The sequence below is a fragment of the Anopheles nili genome, chromosome 3, assembly GCF_943737925.1.
Source record: "Anopheles nili chromosome 3, idAnoNiliSN_F5_01, whole genome shotgun sequence".
Taxonomy (NCBI): Eukaryota; Metazoa; Arthropoda; class Insecta; order Diptera; family Culicidae; genus Anopheles; species Anopheles nili.
This window is the reverse complement of record NC_071292.1, coordinates 21217649-21240622: the sequence shown is the minus strand read 5'-3', so window position 1 is coordinate 21240622 and position 22974 is coordinate 21217649. Positions and strand designations below refer to the sequence as shown.

At 47.1% G+C, this 22974-nt stretch overlaps 4 protein-coding genes across 5 annotated transcripts; 2 read left to right on the top strand and 2 right to left on the bottom strand.

The window, feature by feature from the left end:
• The first annotated feature begins 428 nt into the window (after positions 1–428).
• LOC128725547 (brain protein I3) lies at positions 429–1480 on the top strand. The gene is made up of 2 exons (XM_053819299.1): positions 429–504; positions 587–1480. The coding sequence occupies exons 1-2, from the start codon at positions 429–431 to the stop codon at positions 1009–1011; spliced, it is 501 nt and encodes a 166-aa protein (XP_053675274.1). The 3' UTR covers positions 1012–1480.
• A 270-nt stretch (positions 1481–1750) lies between these two features.
• LOC128727876 (cysteine sulfinic acid decarboxylase) lies at positions 1751–8095 on the bottom strand. The gene is made up of 4 exons (XM_053821828.1): positions 7367–8095; positions 4539–4695; positions 4237–4447; positions 1751–2685 (listed from the first exon to the last, which is right to left on the bottom strand). The coding sequence occupies exons 1-4, from the start codon at positions 8093–8095 to the stop codon at positions 2085–2087; spliced, it is 1698 nt and encodes a 565-aa protein (XP_053677803.1). The 3' UTR covers positions 1751–2084.
• Positions 8096–13118: 5023 nt separating this feature from the next.
• Positions 13119–21900, top strand: LOC128727557 (putative inorganic phosphate cotransporter). Of its 2 annotated transcripts, none has more exons than XM_053821482.1 (5): positions 13119–13279; positions 19765–20093; positions 20166–21041; positions 21121–21259; positions 21344–21900. In XM_053821482.1, the coding sequence occupies exons 1-5, from the start codon at positions 13192–13194 to the stop codon at positions 21403–21405; spliced, it is 1494 nt and encodes a 497-aa protein (XP_053677457.1). In that variant the 5' UTR covers positions 13119–13191; the 3' UTR covers positions 21406–21900. The 2 variants fall into 2 exon arrangements, with proteins under 2 accessions (XP_053677457.1, XP_053677459.1); XM_053821484.1 differs by lacking the exon at positions 13119–13279 and adding an exon at positions 19640–19677.
• Positions 21901–21909: 9 nt separating this feature from the next.
• Positions 21910–22927, bottom strand: LOC128727558 (phosphatidylinositol-glycan biosynthesis class X protein). The gene is made up of 4 exons (XM_053821485.1): positions 22744–22927; positions 22407–22685; positions 22146–22329; positions 21910–22079 (listed from the first exon to the last, which is right to left on the bottom strand). The coding sequence occupies exons 1-4, from the start codon at positions 22866–22868 to the stop codon at positions 21921–21923; spliced, it is 747 nt and encodes a 248-aa protein (XP_053677460.1). The 5' UTR covers positions 22869–22927; the 3' UTR covers positions 21910–21920.
• Between the last annotated feature and the right edge of the window lie 47 nt (positions 22928–22974).

Genomic DNA, 22974 nt, shown 5'->3' with positions numbered 1-22974 from the left:
AGACCGCAATGGAACGATTCGGGAAAGTCAACACGTCTGCATGCTCCGTAGGATTTCTTTTCGAATTTCTTTAGCTACATAACAAACATAGACACAACGAGATCACGACACAGGTTTGATCAATTACGTGGGAACTACCATTTGCTCCAATGATACAATTTTCGTAGCAATTTACATACTCAATCTACGGTGGCAATTTTTCACGATTTTTTTTCACAACTTGATTATGTGGGCACGTCACGATGACAGTGAGGATTTTAGTACGGTCAAGACACAGTCTGATGACAAGTTGATGTCAAACAAATCTGTACTAAACGGTACGTAGAACTGCGATAATGAAAACACAAAACTGATTCATCGAGGTGCTTTTGTCTTTTGGTTTTAATAGTGTTTTGCAATCGACAACATTGTATTTTTGTTTCATTAATATGGCTTCAAAAGAACAATATAATGAACCCCCTTCGTACGAGCAAGTGCTAGCAGATAGCCAACCTGGAGGCAACGGTACGTAATTTAACATGAAGCATTGTAAATTTCCGGTCTGAACTTGAAGAAAATTACGCATTCTGTTACATCTCTGTTACAGGCCTAAACAATTCCCAGTCAGCTACGTCTGTACCGTCTGCTCCAATAGCATCAACCATGGCGGCCCCATCAGCATCTTATCCGAGGCAAGAATATGTTCAGCAGCAGCCGTATATCGCTACAGCCCACACCTATGTAGCCCCAGTTGCCGGATCAATGCCTTACTACGGAACCATGGATGGTAGTAAAGTGACGGTGCCGATTGTACCGCAGGTTACCATACAGCCAATAGCGGCCCAGCAGCCCAATGTCGTTACACAGCAGATTATTGTCGTAAATGGCTGTCCAGTGTGCCGCATCGGTATGCTCGAAGACGATTATTCCTGTCTTGGAATATTTTGTGCCATTTTCTTCTTTCCGCTGGGCATATTAGCATGCTTGGCACTGCGTAACCGTCGCTGTACCAATTGCGGTGTACAATTTTGAAATGACATAGAAACGTATTGGATCATTTGTACGACAATTTACCTACAGGAAATGGTATATGATAGATCATCATTTAATGTGATATTAGCTCACATACGATTTATTGGTACGATCCATAATATGCCGTATTTTCCTGTATATAAGATATTCTCTTTCGTCCAATTTTTCATGCCCTTTTTAATAAGGACTTTAATTACTGATACTGTGGTACATTATGATCGATTGTCTATGTTGCTGTAAAGAATATTACGTTATAAGAAAGAGAAATGAAGCCATTTGTCATGAGGAATTTGATTGCTTGTATGAAGTTCTTCAAAATCAAATAAGAAACATTTATTTTTTCAAATTTTTGCCTTGAAATGAGGAGGTCTGTTATACACGGGAAACTCGGTAATTCGTTAATTAAAAAGTGTATGCGTATATCAACATTGTTTTTGTATTCCATGTTTATAGTTATTGTGTACCCAAAATAAAGGAAATTTATTCTATTATTAGTGTGCATTTTCAACTTGCATTGTTCCTTAGTTTTTATCCAACATTTAAGAGCATGTCTTGCCCTCGTGTGTATAGGCAAGTTTGAAGCCAGAAAAGTTTACGGATGCCGCTAGACTAATCCTCCAAGTGGATTTGATTTCAACCGAAGTTCAAATTGCATTGGTAATCTCATGTACAGCACCAGTGATGTGATATTGTATTCAATCAACAACGAACGATTTCTTGTTTGTAAAAATATGTATGTATTAGAACATGCTTACAATATAGCACAAATAAGTAATCTTAAGCGAACAACATCGTATCCTTGGAAATCGATGATATTCTACCTCTTGCTTTTCTTATAACTTTACCACCGTCATGTACAAGCGCACGACGGATGTAGTCCTTTGCCATTATTTATTTTTTTCTTATTATCTTCGATAAGGGTGATTTGTGGATTTTTTTCAGTATCTCCTGTTAATTTAGAAGCTAGTAACGAATGCTTTCAATAAATACAACTGTACGCGACGAAGAAGGAAAATAATTTAAGCAACATGCAACAACAAGGATTGTACTGTGTCCCACTCTCTGGTGTCCGCTTACAAATCCTTGCCCAATCGCTCGATTTCATCGATGATGTAGTTCATGTCCGACTTGTCTAGCGACGAATTTTGCAGCACAAGCCGGAAGAAGTTCGGCTTGTCGTGGATCGGTTGGTAGGTGATCATCATTGATCCTTCCTTCATCATGCGCTCCTTCACCTTCGGTGCTACCTTATGCAACCGCTCCCGGAATTCGGCTGAATCACGTGGCACGCTGCGCAGACCCGGCGGAACGTACCAGAAGCACACGTTCGTGCACTCGGGGTTCTCGATGACCATCTCGAATCCGGGTCGCGCTTTAATACTGCTCGTAAAGTGTTCCGCATTCTCGAACACCTTGTCGATGTGCTGCTCGAAACCGGCGGTTCCCTTGGCGCGCCACATGAACCAGAACTTGAGCACATCCGCACGCCGGCCACACTGGATGTGTTTGTCGCCGGTGTCGTACCGGGTATCGTAGAACTTGTCCTTCTGGAACAGGTACGTCGCGTTGGTGGAGTGGCACTCGGACAGGATGTTCCGGTGGCGGGTCAGCAGCGTGGAACATTGCTGCGGGGCCGCCAGCAGTTTGTGTGGATTCCACGTAACCGAATCGGACCTGCGAAAAACGAAAAAGCTTTAAAAATGTGCACTTAAAAATGAATGCCGCCCACTCATTACCGATGCATTATTTTACGCTACGATTCGATTTAGCCTCGAAAGCTGATTTTTTCTTATTGGTTTCGTCTTTTCCAAAAAAAACAGCCCCTCGCATCGGTTGTGAACATGGTCGCGTTACGGTTAGTCGGTCACTCCTAACCGGCGCCTAGTGTGCCAATGTGCAGATCAAGGATCTACCCATTTTCACCGCTGCCATTGACATTGGCCTTACCGTTCGGTTGGGCACGGTCACCTCGTTTAGTACAAAGAAGTAAGCCGTCCGTTTTGGGCCAATGTCGTACCACGTGGCATGTGCATTGGCGTAACAAATTCGCCCCTCCCGCGCAAACACGAATAATGATGCGAATTATTTCCAGCCCTGTCGGAAAATTGTGGCTTTTGTGCGAATCGAGCGAAACCAATCTCCCGGCAGGAAGGTGTGAATAGCACCGAAGATAATTGCCTGCACTAGTATCGATGCTCATTAACTAATGTTAAGGTTAAACACCGGGTACTGTCCCCCCCGGTGGAGGACATCGTTTTGCTGACACGTGTGCTCGAATGTACCGGAAATGTATCACGAAGAACCCGGACCAACATTCAACGAGCCACACATTGCAGTACGCCAAGATAGTTTGCTTGACGCTGCGCGGTAATTATCGTATTAACAATGCACATAAACTTCCTTTCGAGCCACGTGGAAACCCCCCCAGACAAATGCTGATGTGTGAATGATGGATGTTTGGACTCGTTTTTCTTCATAAATTTAAAATTGGGTCAATTAGCAAATGACCACCTGTATACTGGGTTTCTACATTTTTGCAAATATCCCCACAACCAATGGAAAACCCTCCAGCCCGTGTACATTAACCGAATGCATTCGATCATTAGCAGCGCCGGTCGATCACTTTGAACGAGGGCGGGAAAGGGGAACAAGTGTATCGATCGAATCGTATTACATTAAACACCACAAAGGTCAGCTAATGTGCCAAAGCCCGTCGCTGCAGCAGCTGCTATTGGAAAGTAAAGGCCAAAGAAACTTTTATGGTCACCGATCTAGGTGCCGGCCAACGCGGCGGATATGATGCTGCCATTGTGGCAATCAAATAGAATTCATGCAAGATGAAGTAGAATAGTTTACCGCGTTGTCGGTTACAAGGTTACAATCGTGGAGGCACGTGTTCGCTCGCAAGCATTCCAATACGCACCAACTGGCATTCATTTCCGCGACGCGGAAACCCGCACAGACAATGAACCGGACAGTTACTGTTCACAAAAACCCAACTATGAGGTAGAAATGTGCTGTCCATCATCGATCGGTCGGTGGCATTATCGAGTGGACCGAGCGGTTCTATTCTGGCCGGTCAATCGCACGCGCAAAAAAAACCTGTTTCCACCGTGCTCGAAAAAGGATAAACAAAAGCCACCAAACAGGTACCGCCTGGCCGGTGGATCGCTGTCAGGATCTAAACGGAGAAGCCACGCTTCCGGAAGCTGCGTGTAAACCTACCTTTCGATTCCCTTCAGCAAGGTGCGGTACTTCTTCGACATCAGTGCACCACCGCCCCAGGCCGCATCGACGTGCAGCCAGAGGTTGTACTTGACGCACAAGTCGGCTATCTGCTCCAACGGGTCGAAGGCACCAATTACTGTGGTTCCTGCCGTGGCTGACACCATGAACGGTAAGGCTCCTTCCGCTTTGGCACGCAAGATTTCACTTTCTGTAAATGGAAAGGGCGATCAACGTGCGATCAGTACCATTTAGAACGGCTCTCTACACTCCATCGCGAAAAAGCTGGCAAGGATACGCACCCAAATGTTCGACACGAATCTTGCCTACATCATCCGTCTTGATGGGGTACACGTTGTCCGAGCCGATACCCATGAACGAGGCCAGTTTCTTCACGGAGTAGTGTGCATCTTCCGAGGTGAAGATGACCAACCGGGGAAGGGCATGCAATCCCTTTGCCTGTGAACGAAATCGAAAAGAAACGTGTTTAATTAGACACCAATTTGTGGATCGCAAACATCGCAAGGTACACCTTCCTGGATCGGTAGAGATCAATTGAAGCAAATAAAAATTGAAAAAGGAAGAAAATTGTTTTTTTTTCTGTTACAACTGGTTTTGTTATCATTGTCGAGATGAATTCAGTGCACCCGTTCAACTGATAGACTAAACCGAATGGATTATCAATCATCAACAGCATCGCAGATTGTGCAACCATAAAAGTGAGACAACGCAAGCTGCAAGCATCCTAATCAAGGAATCAAGGTCTAAGCAGGTTGCAACCGTAACCACCCCATGCCATGACGTGGTTAGAATTCCCATCATTAAGAAAATTGCCACTGCCTATGGTGTGATTTTTCCGGTGGACAGCACACAAAGTCGATCATGCCGATGATCGGTGATCTCAGCGAGTGATGCATTTGATTTGAGTGATTGTAGTAGCTGATTGTGGTATCTGCCGCAATTAGCCACTATTAGTCGATGCCTGGCTCAAGCACCAGTCGGTATGGCTAATAGACACGCGGTGATGCTTTGTAGTTCCCACCTCACTTTGCGCACCCTGTTTAAAAACCATCTGCCGTTGGGTAAACCCATTATGACGGCGCAAAGGCTTTCCAGGCGCAATGGTGAATGGAGCTCTCGCATTGTTCTTCGTTCTCGGTGGCTGTAGAAAGTACTGTTTAAATTGTTGCTCACTTTACAAACGAAATCAATAAAAGCTTGCTGAAGGCGCTCTAAATCACAGCTCGGTTCATTTACAAACAGCCACCTAAACGAAGCCTCAATCAATCGGTGGAAGATGTAAAACATGCTCTTCACGTTTCAGGCTCATTATGCATATAACGGACCTCCCGGTTCGGCTCCAATTTTCATGATCAATGCCAAGCATCGAAATGTAAACCGGTTCCGTGCCTTTTGTTTGTAAACACGCGACGATTTCGGACTTCCGAGATGCGGCCGAGATGTCCTGCGGTCGCGAGGGGTAGGAACTGGTCCTCATATGGGTCTGAATTATGGGTTGAGGAAACAAATCGTTTCCTCCCCTTACCCGAAACCTGTTTCGGGCCCCGGGTGATTTGCAAATCCACGCGCCACGAGAGGTCAAACTGTGCATCCTGGCACCGCTAGCTTTTCAATGCCACACGCGGTAGCTATTTTGCGCCAGTTCACTGATCGTTCCGAACATGGTGGCGCGTGTCGCCGAAACACCCCTCAGAAGAGGCGCGCGTGGCCACCCCGCAAACCACTCCTCCTTGCCCCCACCAGCACTGGCGCCACTGGAAGGGATCGAATTCGTGATCACACGTCGTCGCGGTTCGCGAGGAACCAGCGAGAGCCTGTTTGGGGAACATTCACGCGCAACCGTCATGTTCAGGGCCAAAGTCATCATGTTGTTACCGGAGGGGCCAAGAGCCTTTCCGCCCCGAAGGGGTGTCATGGTGATTGCGGTGGTTCAACAGTGGCAAAGGAAGTAACACTTCCCCCTTTTAACGGTTGATTGGGCAGCAGTGAGCGGCCGCACGGGCCAATGGATCGGTCGTCTTTCATGGACGTACCACCTCGCGGGACGAGGACCCTGTTTGGGGGCTGCGGAGAATGTGGCCAACAACCAATGCGGCCACGTTCTCGACCGTCATGTGGTTTTTTGCAAAGCTTTATGGTTCCTCGGCGTTTTTACTGGCTCTAGTACCATTAATAGCCCGGTACGGTGGGTGCATTTATTCTGGGGCTATTTTTAAAATTCACGCCACAACCCGCGACCCGTAGCATCCTAGCACAAACGAGTGTCCCTGAGGGAGCCTGTTCTGCAGGCTACATACCGGAACCGTTTCTTACTGTTCCGTGCGCCCCGAAGAACTGTCGGCTGTTGTGGCTGTAAAATTAGTCGCCACGATTCACCATATCATCCTGGCTGGTGTGGCCGCAAGTGTACGAACGAAAAAAAAACCACATTTCCTTTCACTTCGCGTGCGGGGTGAGAGTATATTTAAACGTTTTTTTTTCTTTGCCCACACCACCCTACGATGATTTGCTGGCACAGCTTGCTGGGATGATGTGATGATGGTTGCTGACAAACGGATCGACGCCCAACAGCACGCAGGACTCCCGTGTTACAGTGGACAGATCTCCCTTTCCGAGTCGCCATTGAAAGGGAATGTTCTCGTGGTTGATTTTGTTAATCGTTTTTCTTTTTTTCTTTTGGCTTGTGCATACGTGCGAAACCAATTGCGATGAGAGGCGAAACACAAACGCCATTTCCGCCACCCGGGGGGTTGACAATTAAAATGGCAGCTTTTTTTTTAGTTGTTGCTTTGTCAAGCGTCTGTTCACCGTGAAGGTGCAGTTTACGAGCGTTTCTAGACATTCTTCAAAAAATAAACGCCTCTCACCGGCATCTAATTGGGTGTTTTAAGGAACACACCAACGATTCCACGGGCTGCTGCACGAGGAAGGATTGTCGGGTGTCGTTAACAAGCCACAATCTAATTGCACACTCAGCTAATGTGGTTCTAATATCACCAGACCAATCGAGCGTCCATCGAAGGGAAATTAGTCCCCCCCCCCCACCCCTCTAGTTAGCCGTGGGCTTTCCCGCGGCAAGAGACACATTCCATCAACCGCGGCTACCTACCTTGATGTCCGGCATGAACTTGTACCGAGCGCAGCTAATTGCGTACCCGTTGGCCATCGAACCACCGGGGGCGAAAATTCCATCACCCTCACCACCGGGGTAGCCGACAATCGAGCGCATTTCCCGCAGTACGACCTCCTCCATCAGCACGAACACGGGCGACACCTCGTACGTGTAGACACTGGGGTTGAGCGCATCCGTCAGCACCTGGCCAGCGAATCCGTAAGGATCCACGGACGAGAACAGTTGGTTCATGAAGTAAGGATGCCCGGTTTTGACTGAGTGCGCGATCGTGGCCCGCGTCAACTCAAGCAGCTTCTCGTGCGTATCCGGCTCATCCTTAAGCGCCAAATCGAGGGTCCTCTTCAGCTCCTCGGGATCAACCCAATTAAGGACCTTATTGGCGCGATCCGTTGCATTGAAGACGGCCGAATTGAGCACCTCCGTGAGGAATTCGGTCAAAAATTGCTGATGCTGATCCCGACTCGGGAGACTCGCATACCGTCGATCGGACACACCCGATCTGCTCTCATCCCCGAGGGATTGCTTGCTGATGCGCGAGTCCACCTTCTTCACCGGTGTCACACTCGACACCCGGTGCGTCCCATTGACGAACAGCTGCTGGACATCCTCGTCCTCCGACACGCCAGCACTATCCGATCCGCTAGCATACGTGGCCGTATCCTCGATCACCTCCAACCCAACGCTGCACACTCCGTTGGCGGGCATGGTGCGTCCTTTTGCTGTCCTTTTTGCTGTTGCGCCTTCCTTCCGGAGTGTCGATCAGGCAACCTGCTGGCACGGTATTCCCCAAAGGCACGGTGTGAGGGTGAGTTTCGCTGCCGGGAATCCGGGATTCAGGTGTAGGCACTGCTCCGAAGGATCACGGGCGCAGTAGGATGGGATGCGATCGCACAGCAAAACAGGACACACTGGCACGCGCACTTTCACTCACTCTATCGCACACGCACACGCACGCACACACACACGCAAACCTTGCTGCGTTCGTAGCTATCAGGCTCAAACTAAACTCCTTCGGCCACCGCCACACGCTCTTATATATGAATCGTGCGCGCGATCGCGATCGGTCCCCCTGCGGCTCAACGGTTGTGACGTTCTGTGTGAATTCACCCCCTCCCAAGCCACCCACCCACCCATCGTGCTGGTTCGCTCACTCGTCATTCATTCAAGATCAAGCGCGATCGCGATCGCACGTTCCGTAGAATGCGATCCACGAAACAGGAACAAAATGTCCGTCCGCGGACGCTCGGGTGGGCCGAACACGTTGGGTGGGCGCGCGAAATCGGATGTTCGAGAGTTAGCTTCGGTGCTTTGGCACGCGCCCGATTCACCCCCGGCTGGCCGGAACGTGTCGTTGGAGCTGTCAGTGGCACACGCTGCTTCAACAAACCCCCGGCAGACAGTACGGCGAGGTTGCATGCGATGATCGATGCGCCTGCGTGCGAAATCGGGGGATGTAATTAAACGGGCAGCGTTAGGAACAAGGGTTGCAAGTTATGAACAAAAAAAGTGAATGAATAGATCAATACGCGTGACGGGTTGAATTAGCAATCGAGCCCGGGGAATGGAACAATCGGGCAAATGGATCCCGTGACCCAGTGCTTTCTAGGATACGATGTAGAGGCTGGAGTCCTCTCCTGCCGATCGTACAGTTGAAAGCCGAACAATCCCGTGCAATATCTGCTGTCTCTCGAGGTGCACTGATAAGCGTAATCGGTGTGCCGTTCGATTTTCACACCTAAAAGCACACAATTATCACGTTGCGTAAGCCTCGGTCGCGATATCCCGAGCAAAAAACGTAAAGGTTTCCATTAAAAAATCGACGAGTCGCTGTTTCACCACGTCGAAACGGGTTGAGGTATTATTTGGGTTCGTCCTTGAGCGGAAACGATTTCCGTGATGTGCTACACCGGTGTTGTGAACAAAACCGCTTTCCTGGCACGTTCGGGCATCGATTCGAGCAGTTCCAGTGCGTATCCAGCACATTGCTGAGCTTTTATCGATTGAGCTGATAGTGAAGCATTGGTTAACCAGTTAGCTGAAAAAAAAGGCAGCTATATTTTCGCATACTAAACACAAATGATTCGTTCCGCCTTGAACTTTAGCACGCGCGCGATTCAATACGTGTGGCGATCGGAAAATCATTATTTCCTTCTGATCGCACGACGCACTCTCGTGGCCTCTGAGTGTGATGGAAATTATAGATCCATTTTTTTTGTTCGCTCACCCCTCAGCCCGCCCATGAAGGTTGGCCGGTCAATCAAGGATGCATGCGGTTTGATATGCTCTTGACATGTGCTGCAAAAAATCGCGTAACCGACCAATTGAAACATCCTTATTAAATTACGAGTTTCAATTATCGTTCAATTAATTTTTTTTTCGCAATCACATTGACGGTCGGAATCAAACAGTTAGGGATTAAACGACGATCAACAACTTTATTAGATAAAAGGTGGAAGAAATTTAACGACATCGTTCTACAATCATGGGGTAAAAGCAACACGTATAAAATATGCATCTAACCCACTCGTGTATAATTTAATTGTGCTGACTTTATTGCTACCAGCTATCTGCGATTAATTTGGTTGAATGCCAATATCAGATTTTAAACACGGTTTGCATAAAGAAGTTCAAATTTAAAATCAACTTACTAACTAACTTGCATGTTAAAATAATTCGTCACATGGTTTGATAGTGCACGTATTTTTTCGTATTTGTTTCCCGACTAATACTTTGGCATAGGACGAAAGTAATTGTAAAGAAAATTTGGATTAGACAAGATAAATTATAAGCATTGATTGTTCTAACAACTTATCGATCTATGGAGAAAGCTTATGAAAATCGTTTCAACAAAAGGTTTATTATGGTTTCATTTTAAATATTCCTGTGCTTTCTTTTATTTCTATAGATTTTTGTGCTGTAAAAATAATAAAATAAGCTTCAACATAGACAATACGTGGAAATTTTCCTAGTAAACTCACCCAACAAGCTGTTAATAATAGAAAGCGAGCTTATTTACTATACGCCTCAAGGTATGCAAACAAAATACATTAGCCACCTGCAAGCTTTCGAGAAACAATGGGTAGTATTATGGATAAAAGCAAGTGAATTAGCGAAACGAAATAAAATTTAATGCACTCTGTGAAAAGTGACCACGTGGCAACATGTCGACGAATACAGTATTCTTGCATTGGGCGCATGCTTTTTACATTTAGGCTTAACAATTGCTTTCAAAATTCCAAATTAGGACACAGGGAGAAGATCATGCATTTACTTATCAAATCCCATAGCTAACCCTAGCTATCATGCTTACATAGTTTATCTTTGATTTTATAAGTATTTTCACACCACAATCCTGCTCCTTGAAAATTAAGTCATCTACAATTGCGGCACGTTCGCGTCAGAGGAAGCTTGTACTTGCCCATGTTTCATCATCATAAATTTCCATTCCACCATTCGTGCGTGCCGACGACCAAATAGGAAACATGTTTTGGAAGCAAAGGTGTAACGCACACTCGTCGCCACCTGAAGGCTGTTTATTAAACGGCTCTCCTTGTTGTTCTAGCAGCATATCCGTTTCCATCACCCGCCGTTCATTCATGTGACCCGTGCATCGCGGCCACACACCGAGAGGATGTTACGTGAGATGCAGAGAGTCATCGCTCATACGATCGACTATATCCTTTGATAAAGTGACATTGCACTGATGATGAACTGATGTACATTAGAAGAACACTATATGATCAAGAACGACATGAACAGTTGCCGGTACAGTCAGCCGTCGTCCCCGTGAAAGTGATAGCGTGATGTGTGATAGAAAGTGATTCGCGGGGTTTCTTAGCTTCTACAGGTTTTTTTCAAGTTTCAAGTGCTGCTGACAATCACCGCAATCAAGGTAAACGCATTCTCATATCTTTTACGTTCGTCCACACTTCCGGAGAGTTTCCAACACGTCGCCACTGGTGGATGTTTGTTCAAAGTTCAAGGACCAAAACATAACCCAAACGCCAATGCGCAATTCCATCCAACACCACACCTGCCCCATCATGCCAAAGCTTCCCGAAAGGATAACAGCTCATCAGCCGCGGGTTGCCGCATTTTAGCAGCCCACCCCCACCCCCCATTCAAACGCAACACGCGTCGTTCGCCCGGTTGACCCTAACCCGACGCCCGTTCCATTGCCAAAGTGGAGTGTCAACGTGCCCGCGTGTCTAATTAACATTCACTCAAAAATTTATTGAACACCACACCGGGTAAGTGTGCGTTTACGGACTGGGGCGGCTCGAGTGCGGCCACCGGTCACGTGCCACCAGGCGTACGCACGCACGAAGGCACACGCGTGCTTGCCTCACACTACAAGCTGCAGCTGATGTAACCCTGTACTTGAAGATCTAATTGACATTAAACGGCACATTTATGGAATCTCGCCGTTTCCTTAAAATCGTCCTATTAGCCGCGATTATGATCGCCCGGTACGTCCCACTTGCAGGACCTCGCAGCCGCATCATCCTTCCGAGCGAGACCCACCACCCGGAGCCCGGAACTGTCATGAGGATACCCTTCCCATCCGGCTGTTGGTGCGTGAATAACATCATTCTACAGGCCCGGGCCGACATTCCGGAAAATGGGCGCGCGATTGTGCGAACAAGCGCGATCGCATCGTGTGATACTTTCCCACGTGTAGCGAAACGCGCCTGGGTTAATTAATCAGCGCACAATCATGCCAGCGTTCCTATACTTGCTTCCAAAACTGGCTATTACCAGTACCGGGAGGTTGATACGGGACGGAAGCACCCTATCAGTGGGAAGATGCACTCCTGTAGACGATGCACTTGAGGCAGAGTTTCCATTTACTCATCGCAGGACTCACGACCTCAGACTGGAGTATGCGTATGGCGTCAGTCAGCTAGTGTCACGGGCTGGCTGTGTGATGCACAACGTCACTCGCGCGTCCTGATAACCCTCATACTACTACGCGGGGGAATGGCATTTAATTGCAGGAAGCGGAGACATTCCCTTTGGAATCGCCCATCGTCATCGCCACCGGACAAAATGGATCTCATTTCGGTACGCCGAAATAGAACCCCACGTAGTCATGCCGAGCCAGCGCATGGCTCTCGTTTAAACCAACACCTGCACGCAACGCTGCGTCGAGCGCCATCGATTAGTGTACCGATCTGTCAGCGTCCAATGAGGAGGGGGATCAGAACTCACTACTAGCGACAAGTACTAGCGATCGGGGATAGCTTAGTGCAGTTGCGCTTCATGGTGGAGTGGCCGAGTGTTTCGAACGCCCGCAACAGGTGCATTTGTGCGTGTGTGGTTGTTCATGCGCGAACGAGCGATGGATGGCGGGCACTGGGCCCGGGCAGGCCATTTCACGCTTTATCAGGCTCGAACGATCGATTGTTTCTGCATTCAATCGAGTACCTCCATTCGGTGCTGAGGTGCTGCTGTTCGCGTAGATTTTGGTGCGTGCTGTTCGAGCAGCTCGCCTTTGTTCAGGTTCATTCCGTTCAGCTTCTCTCGATCGTCAAGCGCGTAGATGAGCGTCACGAGTGATCGTTTGCGTTGCTACCATTAGGTGCCATTAGGTGTGTTTAGTGATACTGTCCTGTGGCCGCAACCTGCGCAAGCACATCCTTGCCATGTGTTGATTTTGCGCCAGGGAATCGAAGAATCCGTCTTATTAAATTGCAGCTCCCGTCCCGAGCAGGACTCTTTTGAAGGAGTAAATCACTGTACATACTTTTGTCCTGTAAGTTGTTGGGCGAAAACACGCGGTTCGAAAATATTGTGTGACGATGGGCTCCGAAACGGTACGGGAAGTCAGCAACGGGACGACGAAGGATATGGAGCAGATGAAGGCAGCTGAAGGCGATGGAAAAGCGCGTAAGTATTGGCTGAAATCCGCTAGCTCGTTGTATTCGAAGTTTAATACGTTATCGACACGTGGTTTTGTTCTGTTTTGAAAACGAATATTTACAGTGCTATGTTCTACACACTGTGGCTTTGTTGTTCTCGATTTGTAAGATGTTGTAAACTCTGTTGGAAGTAGACCTGTGGTGTAAACCTATTAGAAGCTGGTTTATTGTAGATTGTTGAGCAGGGTTCAGTTAAAGTTACATAGAACGAACATACTCGAAAAACACGTTAAATCTCTGGAGCGCTCGCTCCACATTGTTACCATTATGGTAAATTAGTCTGTGCAAAACAAATAAGCAATTTTCATAAACAATCAAAGGATGAAAACAAAGCCATCCCAGTATTCCAACAACGAGCATCGTACGATGGCATTTCAGTGCCTTCACGTTTGATGCCACGATTCTTGCGCCAAGCAAACAAATTAACAAAGTAGACAAAGACGGAATTCAAACACACCCCTCGGTGAACAATCACTCGGTTCTTTTTCCCAAAACAATCCCCCAAGCAGGTGCAAAAGGCTGTAAAACGTTAAGAGTGAGTCGCAGCCTAAATAGAACCGGCTCAAGCTATCATTCTGGAGCTGGTTCTCGTTTTTGTTTAAATGTCGAATATTGTCCCCTTCCTGGCGAGATGTTTTGATGGGGGTGGAGACACAACCGGCCTGGAGCAGCACGCCGGAAAAGGGATTTGGCCAAGTTTCCCGTTCGGCCAACAAAGAATCGCAATTCACATCTGCAGCAAAAAAAAACAGCAGACATGGCTGGATGGGTTTGAACGGTCGAAACCAGCACCCACCAGCGTACAGGTGTGACCTTCCCGGATCGTGGTAGGGTTTCACTAAACCCAGGCACTACAAAAACCCGCAGTTCCTTAACCTGCTACCGCGCATGGAGAGCTATTTCTGGTGGTCGTAAGCGTGCGGTTTTTATCGCAATCGGCTTCCGCAGTCTTCCGCAATATCTGCTTATTTATTTCACTCGAATTGCTCGGCACCTGGCCACCGATCGTGGGCCGTCTAGCGTGGCTTTAGGAAGGATGTCTTTTTTTTCTTCCTTCCTTTCCTTCTTTTCAACCCCATCGAACCAGCACGGATCGGGTCGTGCGACTCACCGGAACGGTACGCGTGTCGTCCACCCGGCGTGCAGCGGATCGAATCCTTTCCAAAAACCTTGACCGTCCTTGGGCAAACCGAGCTAGCATGTCGACGCACTTCGCGACTCGTCCGTTGGGTTGTGAGCGAACGAGAATATAATACGGGTTAGCAAAACAAAACGTGCCAACAAACGGAACAGAACAAAAAAATCCCAGCACGATTTTGTTCCTTCTAGCGGCAGTGGCATCCAGCAGGATCGTGTAGACGGACTTTCGCCACCTCGCAAGCCACTGTGAAAAGGTGAAGGCAATTCTCGGAGACCTGGCAAAACGGAGGCCACAAAATGCGACCGTAGCTAAATATTTGCACCGAACCGAAGCGAATTCCGATCCCAAAACTCCTCTATTTCTCTCTCACTCTCACTTGACGAAAAGGATCGCGAACGCGCAAAGATCACGCGATCAAGCGGTTGTTTGACGATGTTTGTAAACAAAACGAGTTCCCCACGGGGTTTTTTTTGTCGCCAACTCCTGCACCATGAACCCCCGAAGGCTGCCCCTTTGGACATGGCAGGGTCCGCATCCACCACTGCCGGTCCCCATCCGGAGCCTCATGAGGCCGGTTCCGATCGGTTGTTTAGAGCTGTTTCCTCAAAACGACAATAACCCTGTCCTCCGGTGTGACTGATTTCGATGTTCTCTCGCGTACGCCTCTGCCGGAGTCTGAGGCACGGGTCCGATCCCTCTCGTTCTGGCAGCCCTTGCAGCCTCCACTGTGATCGTGATCGTGCCACGGAAGGAAGTTGTCGTGTTTCGTGTCGATTCACCGGATAGACATCGACGAACGGCCAACGTTGTGACATGCGATGGGTTTTGATGCGATTTTTTTTCCCATCGCACAAAACATGCATCCGCGCGTCGGGTTTAGGCACATCAATCAGTGCCTGATCGATGCTGGCGGAAAGCTTCGTTGACATTAACCGGTGGCAGCAGCAGCAGTACATCAGGTGGAAGTCGGGTGATTTATGAGCTGCCTATCCATTGTGAGCGGTACCGGGAGTATCAGCAGGCGGAAAACTCCATAGGGCGCCGATTTGTGTTTAAAGCTTATTCCGGCCGTTGGCAATTCCGTTCGACACGAACACGTGCTTTTGGATTGCCGGCTGTGAATGTCAATACTGCCGGGCGTTTACATGATCAATGGAGTTCTAGATAAAGGGAATGCCATACATACACACACGTGAGTTATGGAAATACTGCGTCATGATTTGCGTAACATAACATTTAGAATAGTTTGCATTCCAAAGCTTCCCCGCATTTTTGCCAAATTCACTTAGCTTATAAAGCTAATATTATTGCTCAACGGTGTACTGACAATTTGCACTTCATTTAGTTAAAAGTGAAACTATGTAGCGATATAAAAATACAACAGATTTTGCACAGAGTTGACATGTTTGTAACACACACGTCCCAAATACTCAGTGTTATTTGGACTTCTAATCGTCCTAGTTTTGATATCTCCTAGCACAACTATTAATCCACTTACACCGGGCACAAAACCTAAATAGTGGCTCCACCTCGATAACCCCTTTCAATCCTCGATCGAGGACGAACAGGGCCTGTCCCACTGGCTGCTTCTTGTGCCGCATCAATCAGGTGGATGAGGTTGTAAAGATAAACGGTTCCACGGTCGCACGTCAAAGGAGACTTGCGGTTAATGGAGTGCAGTCCAATCAATTAGTTCATTAGTTCGCGCAAACTCGCCACTCGCGCTAATCGGATAAGCACAGCACATACATACGGTACATTGTGCAGCCAGTCACCCATTATCATCTGTACGAGGTGGTGATGCTTATCAACACCGAAAGGGTATAAATATACGCCGCCACGTAAACAAACGGCGAATGTATGTCCTGCGGCGCTTCGGATGTGTCTTCCGTGATCCGTTTCAATAACCCGTCGACCCAACCGTCTCGAAGGACATACGGTTCCAGTGAACCAAGAATCAGATTCCCCGACCCCCAAAACCGCTTTTTAGATCATCAGTTGCATGCACAATTGCGATGGGGAAGAATTTCGATTCGGTCGCCGGTGTCGATCGTCAAAAAGCACGTGTCGATCGCGCATCGGTGATCACGTCCCGCTGAACGGTTGGTACTTCCGGTCGCAAACTGCCATCGCACTGACCATCGTGACCGGTACGGGAACATTCGTGCGTCATGTTCGTGATGAATACATTTCGTCAACTATTTTGGGGAGGCTTCCTCGACCGCGGTTAACATCAGTAATGGCTTTTAACCTCGAGCATGAGCCATTGTTTCTCCAGCCTTCCCGGTCCCATTTGTAGACACCCACCGGAATGGTTCGCATGTGGATTCAATGAAGTTTGCTTTGCTGTGCGATGAACCACGAGTAGGTAAACTTGGAAGTCAACAACATGTTCGGTACTTGCATCGTTGACAAGGGCATCAAAGTGATTTAGTGTATGAGATGGCATTCTTCCCGTGTTTTCCTAGTGAGAATATCTGGTTTGGAAATGCCTGCAATGTTCAACAAAAGCTCTGCATATTTTCCTTTTCCAAGATCAGCCTAAGACGAATAACCAGAACCTGACCTACTTTCACGTTGGCGTCACGTAATAAGGGTCACGTAATCTTCCTCTATTGCGGTTAAGCGTAATCCAGCCGATCAGTTTTCAACACTCAATCAGACAACCATTTGCTTCCCTTTTCCCGGACGGGCACTCTCTATCGGTTATCATCCATCAGGACATTCAAGGGCACACCGTTCGGCCGCTCAGGGTGACCAGAGGTGGTCACGTTTCGAAACAGAACGAGTCCACTTGACCGCTCGAACGGTCAAGTGATCGATGACTGTTTGGGTTTTTAGTTCCCTGTAGTGTATGAAAAGTGGCATTTCATTCGATCAAAATTTACACTGCTTGATAAATACTGACCTCCGGCGTGTGTGGTCGCTTATCGATCGGACTCTCGGAGGGCTGCAGGCCCTTCTCAACGGGCTCTGTTTGCAGTTTGATTCCGATGGCATATACACTTCATCTATGCCTATATCTGATAACGATGCTCTAGCGATTTGGTTGCTGTTTTATCGGGCTGGTTCGCTGAACCAACGCGATGTGGTGATGCAACGAACATTGGGGGAAGCATTCGAATTCGGTTAGTCGATCTGGAAAATAGAACACCGGCACATTCATCATCTTGCAGCTGTTCTGGACCGTACTGCCCAATTCTCTACCCAAGCATGGCTCGGAATCGAAAGGATGAAGGTAGCTCGTAGAACCTAATTCATAATTTTCTGATCGCGTATCATTACGGCGTGTTTTACTATAGAAATTACAGGCACACGTGAAAATAACCTGCTTGTAGTGAGGCATAGAACAAGTTTTCAAATCAGCAAACAATGTAGCAGTGAAATAGTGTCGCTATTGTAGCTGAGCGACAACAAACATCAAAACAAATACACCGGAAACGGAAGCAATCGCGTCGGTGTACGAAAAATAGCGTATTCACCATCGACGATAGCGTAAAATCGACCGAGATCGATCGGAAGCGGGGAAAAGGTGTAAAAGCATGTGTTCCAAAACTATGGTTAAACGTGGTGCCTTTGTGCACATAGCGAACGTGTGTGGTGTTTAGCGTGACATTGTAGTTTTGTCATGGTGAAGTTACTACTCACCGCCCGGGAACACAACCAGACTGCGGAGATTAATCTCTCGTTATAAATTGTTAGCAATGCAAGGGTGTGTTTGATAAGCGAAGCATATTAGGCATGCTTCCCATTATCAAGGGAGGTGTTGGCATTGAACATTGTGACAAAAAAATGCTCAAGAACACTGCACCGATTTGTGCAATGTAGAGTGTTGCTGATCCATGACAAGCCCTTGAAATTGATAATTTTTTCGCCGTAGATGCATGTACGCATACTTTATGCGATTAAATTTTATTACATGGTTGACATTATTGTGGCCAGCTCCTTAGCATAAGGCGTTGCTGAAGCAAAACGTCTAAAGCGGTAAAAAATGAGTTTCCAACATTTATCCAGTTGTAATTAAATCACTGCTCGACGATTATAGAAATATTCCTATTTTCAATATTTTTGATAAAAGGCAAAAATCCCTCACGGTTCAAAACCATGCACTAGTAATATAAAGGAAAATTTAGATTCTAAAATCACCTACCATTTACAGATGCAACTTGCTTTGTGATAAACCGCATTTGAACTAAACACGTGTTTCATACTTCAATGTTTCTAAGCACATTCTCTTCCCCTCATCTACCTTATTTTCTCGCTCTCTCTCTCTCTCTCTCTCTTGTGTTCTCTATCTCTTATCTTTTGTTATATTTCTGCATTACAAAAAGCATTTTTTAACGAAAGCATAATAGTTTTAAAATTGTTTTAAAGCTAATACCAAAGATGAGCAACACGAACTGATGTGGCCTTTGATGTTTGACACGACTGACTCTGTTTACAAACCAAACTGACCGTGAGAGAGTTTGCATTCACAAAGAGCAACAGGTGGTCAGGGAGTGAGAGATTTTTTTCGATTTTCGAGCGAGAGAGAGAGTGAGAGAAATGCTTCGATATAAAACAACCCCTCTTGCTATCTGCTGAAAACGGTTCCAACCCGTAGAATAGCGAAGCCATATCAATTGTTTACGAAAAATGCTCGCAGCTGGCTCCTGTTCCATTTGCAACAATCGAGAAGATTGCAGCTGGCTTGCAATCGCAGTCTCCGCCTGGTACAGTTGCATCGTTGCGTTGCTTCTAGCAAATTGAGCAGAAAATCATCCCATGGAAACGTGAAAGTGATTTTAGTTGAGCAAATTAGGCCGTATTTGTGTGGAGATTTGCCCCTCGCGACCGAGCAGTTCTGTTTCTTTGTTTGTTCAACCGGCCCTGCAGATACGTGGCCGTCAGATACAACTATAGCGTTCTGCTTTACGAGGCTTTCATTTCTGCCGTATGGTTCGCCAATCGTGCTTTGACTTATCCCAGATCCAAACTAATAATGTCGAACATATCGCAACGATAGCAAGAAAGCGAAAGCTGTGCTGCGCGTCAAGCTGACGTCGCTACGCAGCGCTAAGGAGCATAAAGAAAAACCAAATTTAGTAAATAGTGTCGAGTGTATTGCTCTTTGCGCTAAAACACTGGCCGCGATTTCCCGACCAGGATGGCCTTCGGTTGTGGCGGTTGCTGCTGGGGTGGAACGACGAGGCATGAATATCGACCGATCGGGTCACCACAGCAACGTAATTGTTATCTGTTAATTACTAGCAATGTAATACCTAGCGTAAAAATTCAATTTTTCAATACTTCCACATTCTTTACTTCCACAGCGAGTGGCCTCGGTATAAGACATCTCCAAACATTACTGCTCTTCTTCGGCCTCACGGTGGCATACGCCCTACGCGTCAACCTTTCCGTAGCGATCGTGGCCATGATCGATAGGCGTGCGGCCAACAAAGACTTCGAGGAGTTTGACTGGGATGAAACGACAAAATCGTTGATTTTGAGCAGCTTCTTCTGGGGCTATGTGTTCACACAGATTCCCGCCGGCCAAATGGCGCAGCGGTTCGGGCCGAAAGTTTTGCTTCTGTTTTCGATCGGAATCTGCTCCGGATTGGCCGTTTTGACACCAATTTGTGCTCACGTTGGTGGGGCGAAGGTAAGATTCGTGGGTCGTTTTATTCGCAGTTCAACATTAATATCATGTCACCTTGATTCACTCCCATTGCAGGCAGTGATCGGACTGAGGGTAGTTCAGGGCCTCAGCCAGGGCTTTGTTTTTCCCTCCACACATACGATGCTGTCCCGATGGGCGCCAGCATCCGAGCGAGGCCGTCTTGCAACGCTCAGCTATGCAGGAGCTCAATTTGGTACCGTCATAATGCTTGCGATCAGCGGTGTTCTCGCGTCCTCCAGCATGGGGTGGCCTAGCATTTTCTATATTTCCGGTGCTGTCGGTATTCTCTGGTCGGTAGCATGGTTCTTTTACGGTAGCAACTCTCCAGCGGACTATCGTGGCATAGCGCCCGAGGAGCGAGAGTTCATTGAGAACACAATCGGTGCGTCCACCTCTGGTCGACGTATCGTTACCCCTTGGGTTGCCATTCTTACCTCGGCACCGATGATTGCACTCACGATTGCACACTGCAGTCACAACTGGGGCTTCTGGACGCTGCTGACCGAGATGCCGTCATTTATGAAGGAGGTGCTTGAAAAGGACATCAAAAAGAACGCCGTACTATCATCCCTGCCGTATCTAGTGATGTGGATTCTTAGCTTCGTGTTCAGTCCGCTGTCGGACTTCCTCATCAACCGACAGTATCTGTCACGCGTCGTCAGTCGAAAGCTGTTTAACACCATCGGTTTGTGGGTGCCGATGGCAGCATTGCTGGGACTTGCTTTCGTACCAAAGGGGGAGTCGGATCTTGCGATTGTCCTGTTAACGTTGGCTGTCGGCATCAACTCGGCGACATACTTGGGCTTCCAGGTGAACCATATCGATCTCGCCCCGAACCACGCCGGTACGATGATGGGGATTACGAACTGTGCCGCCAATATAATGTCCATCATAGCCCCCCTCATCGTTGGGCAGGTTATAAATGACCCGGTACGTATTACTCGACACCGTATGTTAATCTGATATATTTATAATGATCCTTTATATCCTTCGTTTATCTCTCATACAGACCGACCCAATCCAATGGCGCCGAGTGTTCTATATTGCCGCCGGTGTGTATTTCTTTGGCAATCTTACATTCATCATATTTGGTAAAGCCGATATTCAGACATGGAATGAACCCGAATCACCGATTCCTAGCGGAAACGGTAAGTTGCGCGTTCTTGACAAAATTGTTCCACTATTCGTATAATATCATTGTCAACGTTTTTTTTTATGCTTTCTTCTCACAGACGCCGAAGCAGTCCGAAACACGAACAATACGACAAACAACAATGAAAATCATAGTGATTAGTTGATGATTGGTAAACTCATTCTAGTCCACGTAATTCATTCAGCAAGAGTAACGGGCACACCGAATGCTGACCAAAACACTCGCAACGCACGACAGCAGAGATCGCTTCGAATTGGGAAACCTATCGCAGTCTGGACTGTTTACAGGAACTTTGAAAGTGATAGTTACATAGGGGAACATTCTTGTTTTAGTCATATCACTTAAGGTTAAGAACAACTAAGAAAAGAGTTTTTAAGCCATTCGTGTTAAGGTAAGCAAAACGTCGGATACTTTTAAGGCGGATTGAAAACAAAGAAACCCTCCAGAAGAAACCTTGAAATTTAGAAGCATTTACAGTTGGTTTTCTTCAGCTGAAGATGCAGCGTGGTAGAAACATTGGTTATATTTATAAATTGTTGTAATTATAATAAAACTAGAATAAATGCAAGCAAATGCATTTGAAACAATTATGCCAGCATACAAAAGTTCGTCTGCGATCAGCATATGGCTGTTGAAAATGCACTGTTGTGCTTGTCTTATAGCAGCTTTTTGTTCACCTTCCGCCCTACTTTAAGAATTACGTAGATCAGATACATGCTGCCTATCCAGCTGACTAAGATCGTGGCCGGTAGCACGAAGCTATACGAAGCACTATTTCCTACCGGTATTAAGACACTTATTACCGTTGGCAGATTCTGCAGAAGGAAAATCATCGTTAGTGTTACTCTGGCTCAATAACCGAAGGCTGATTTTACCCGTACATTAAATTCCATTTCTTCCCACTCGCAAAGGTCCGCTAGATGCAGTTTATCGTAATCCTCGATCTCTGCACTCTCCGAGCACGGCAAGGTCGCTTTACCCACCGTTCGCAGTGGATACTTGCTCGCATGGACGTTGCTGCATCGCACGTACAGCGTCGGGCTTTCCACTTGAATTCTCTCGAACCTAAAAGTAAACCGAAAGGGTAAACATTGCAATAGAAGATAACGCCCATAACGAAGCGCAAATACAAGGTGACGTACTTGCGACCCGACGGATCGTGATAACGAAAGTGGATCGGTAGCGTTATGTTGATCTCTTTTCGCACCGATTCATACAGGTACACGGTGAAAGGATCAGATTTGCTGGTTGGTTTCTCCACGTCCACGTACAAAGGCACGTAACTGTTGATCTTGTGGAAGCGTTTCATATCGACCAGCTGGTCCGTATTGACGTAGATTGCTGCTGGCAGATGCTGAACGAGGAGAAGCTCGCATGACATCCGCCCAATCCCACCAAAGCGAAGTCCGTAGTGAATGTCACTAGCAGAAAAAGGCAATTGATAGACCATCTTTTTATGCACAACCAGCTCCAACTTACCGATGAAATCCACTGTTGTGTACGGCAACTGAAAGAAACGCTCTCAACGCCTCTGTTGAATGAGAAAAGATAATCATTCCCAAAGTTGCACTTATGGTGTAGAACGAACTTGAAATTGAAACCATTTTCTGCCTACACGGGAGAACATTTACGCACGCAATATACAGACTAAAATTGAGCTGTCCATTCGTTTGAACTGGTATGCTGGCGCTCCCTGTTCGTTGTTTTGTT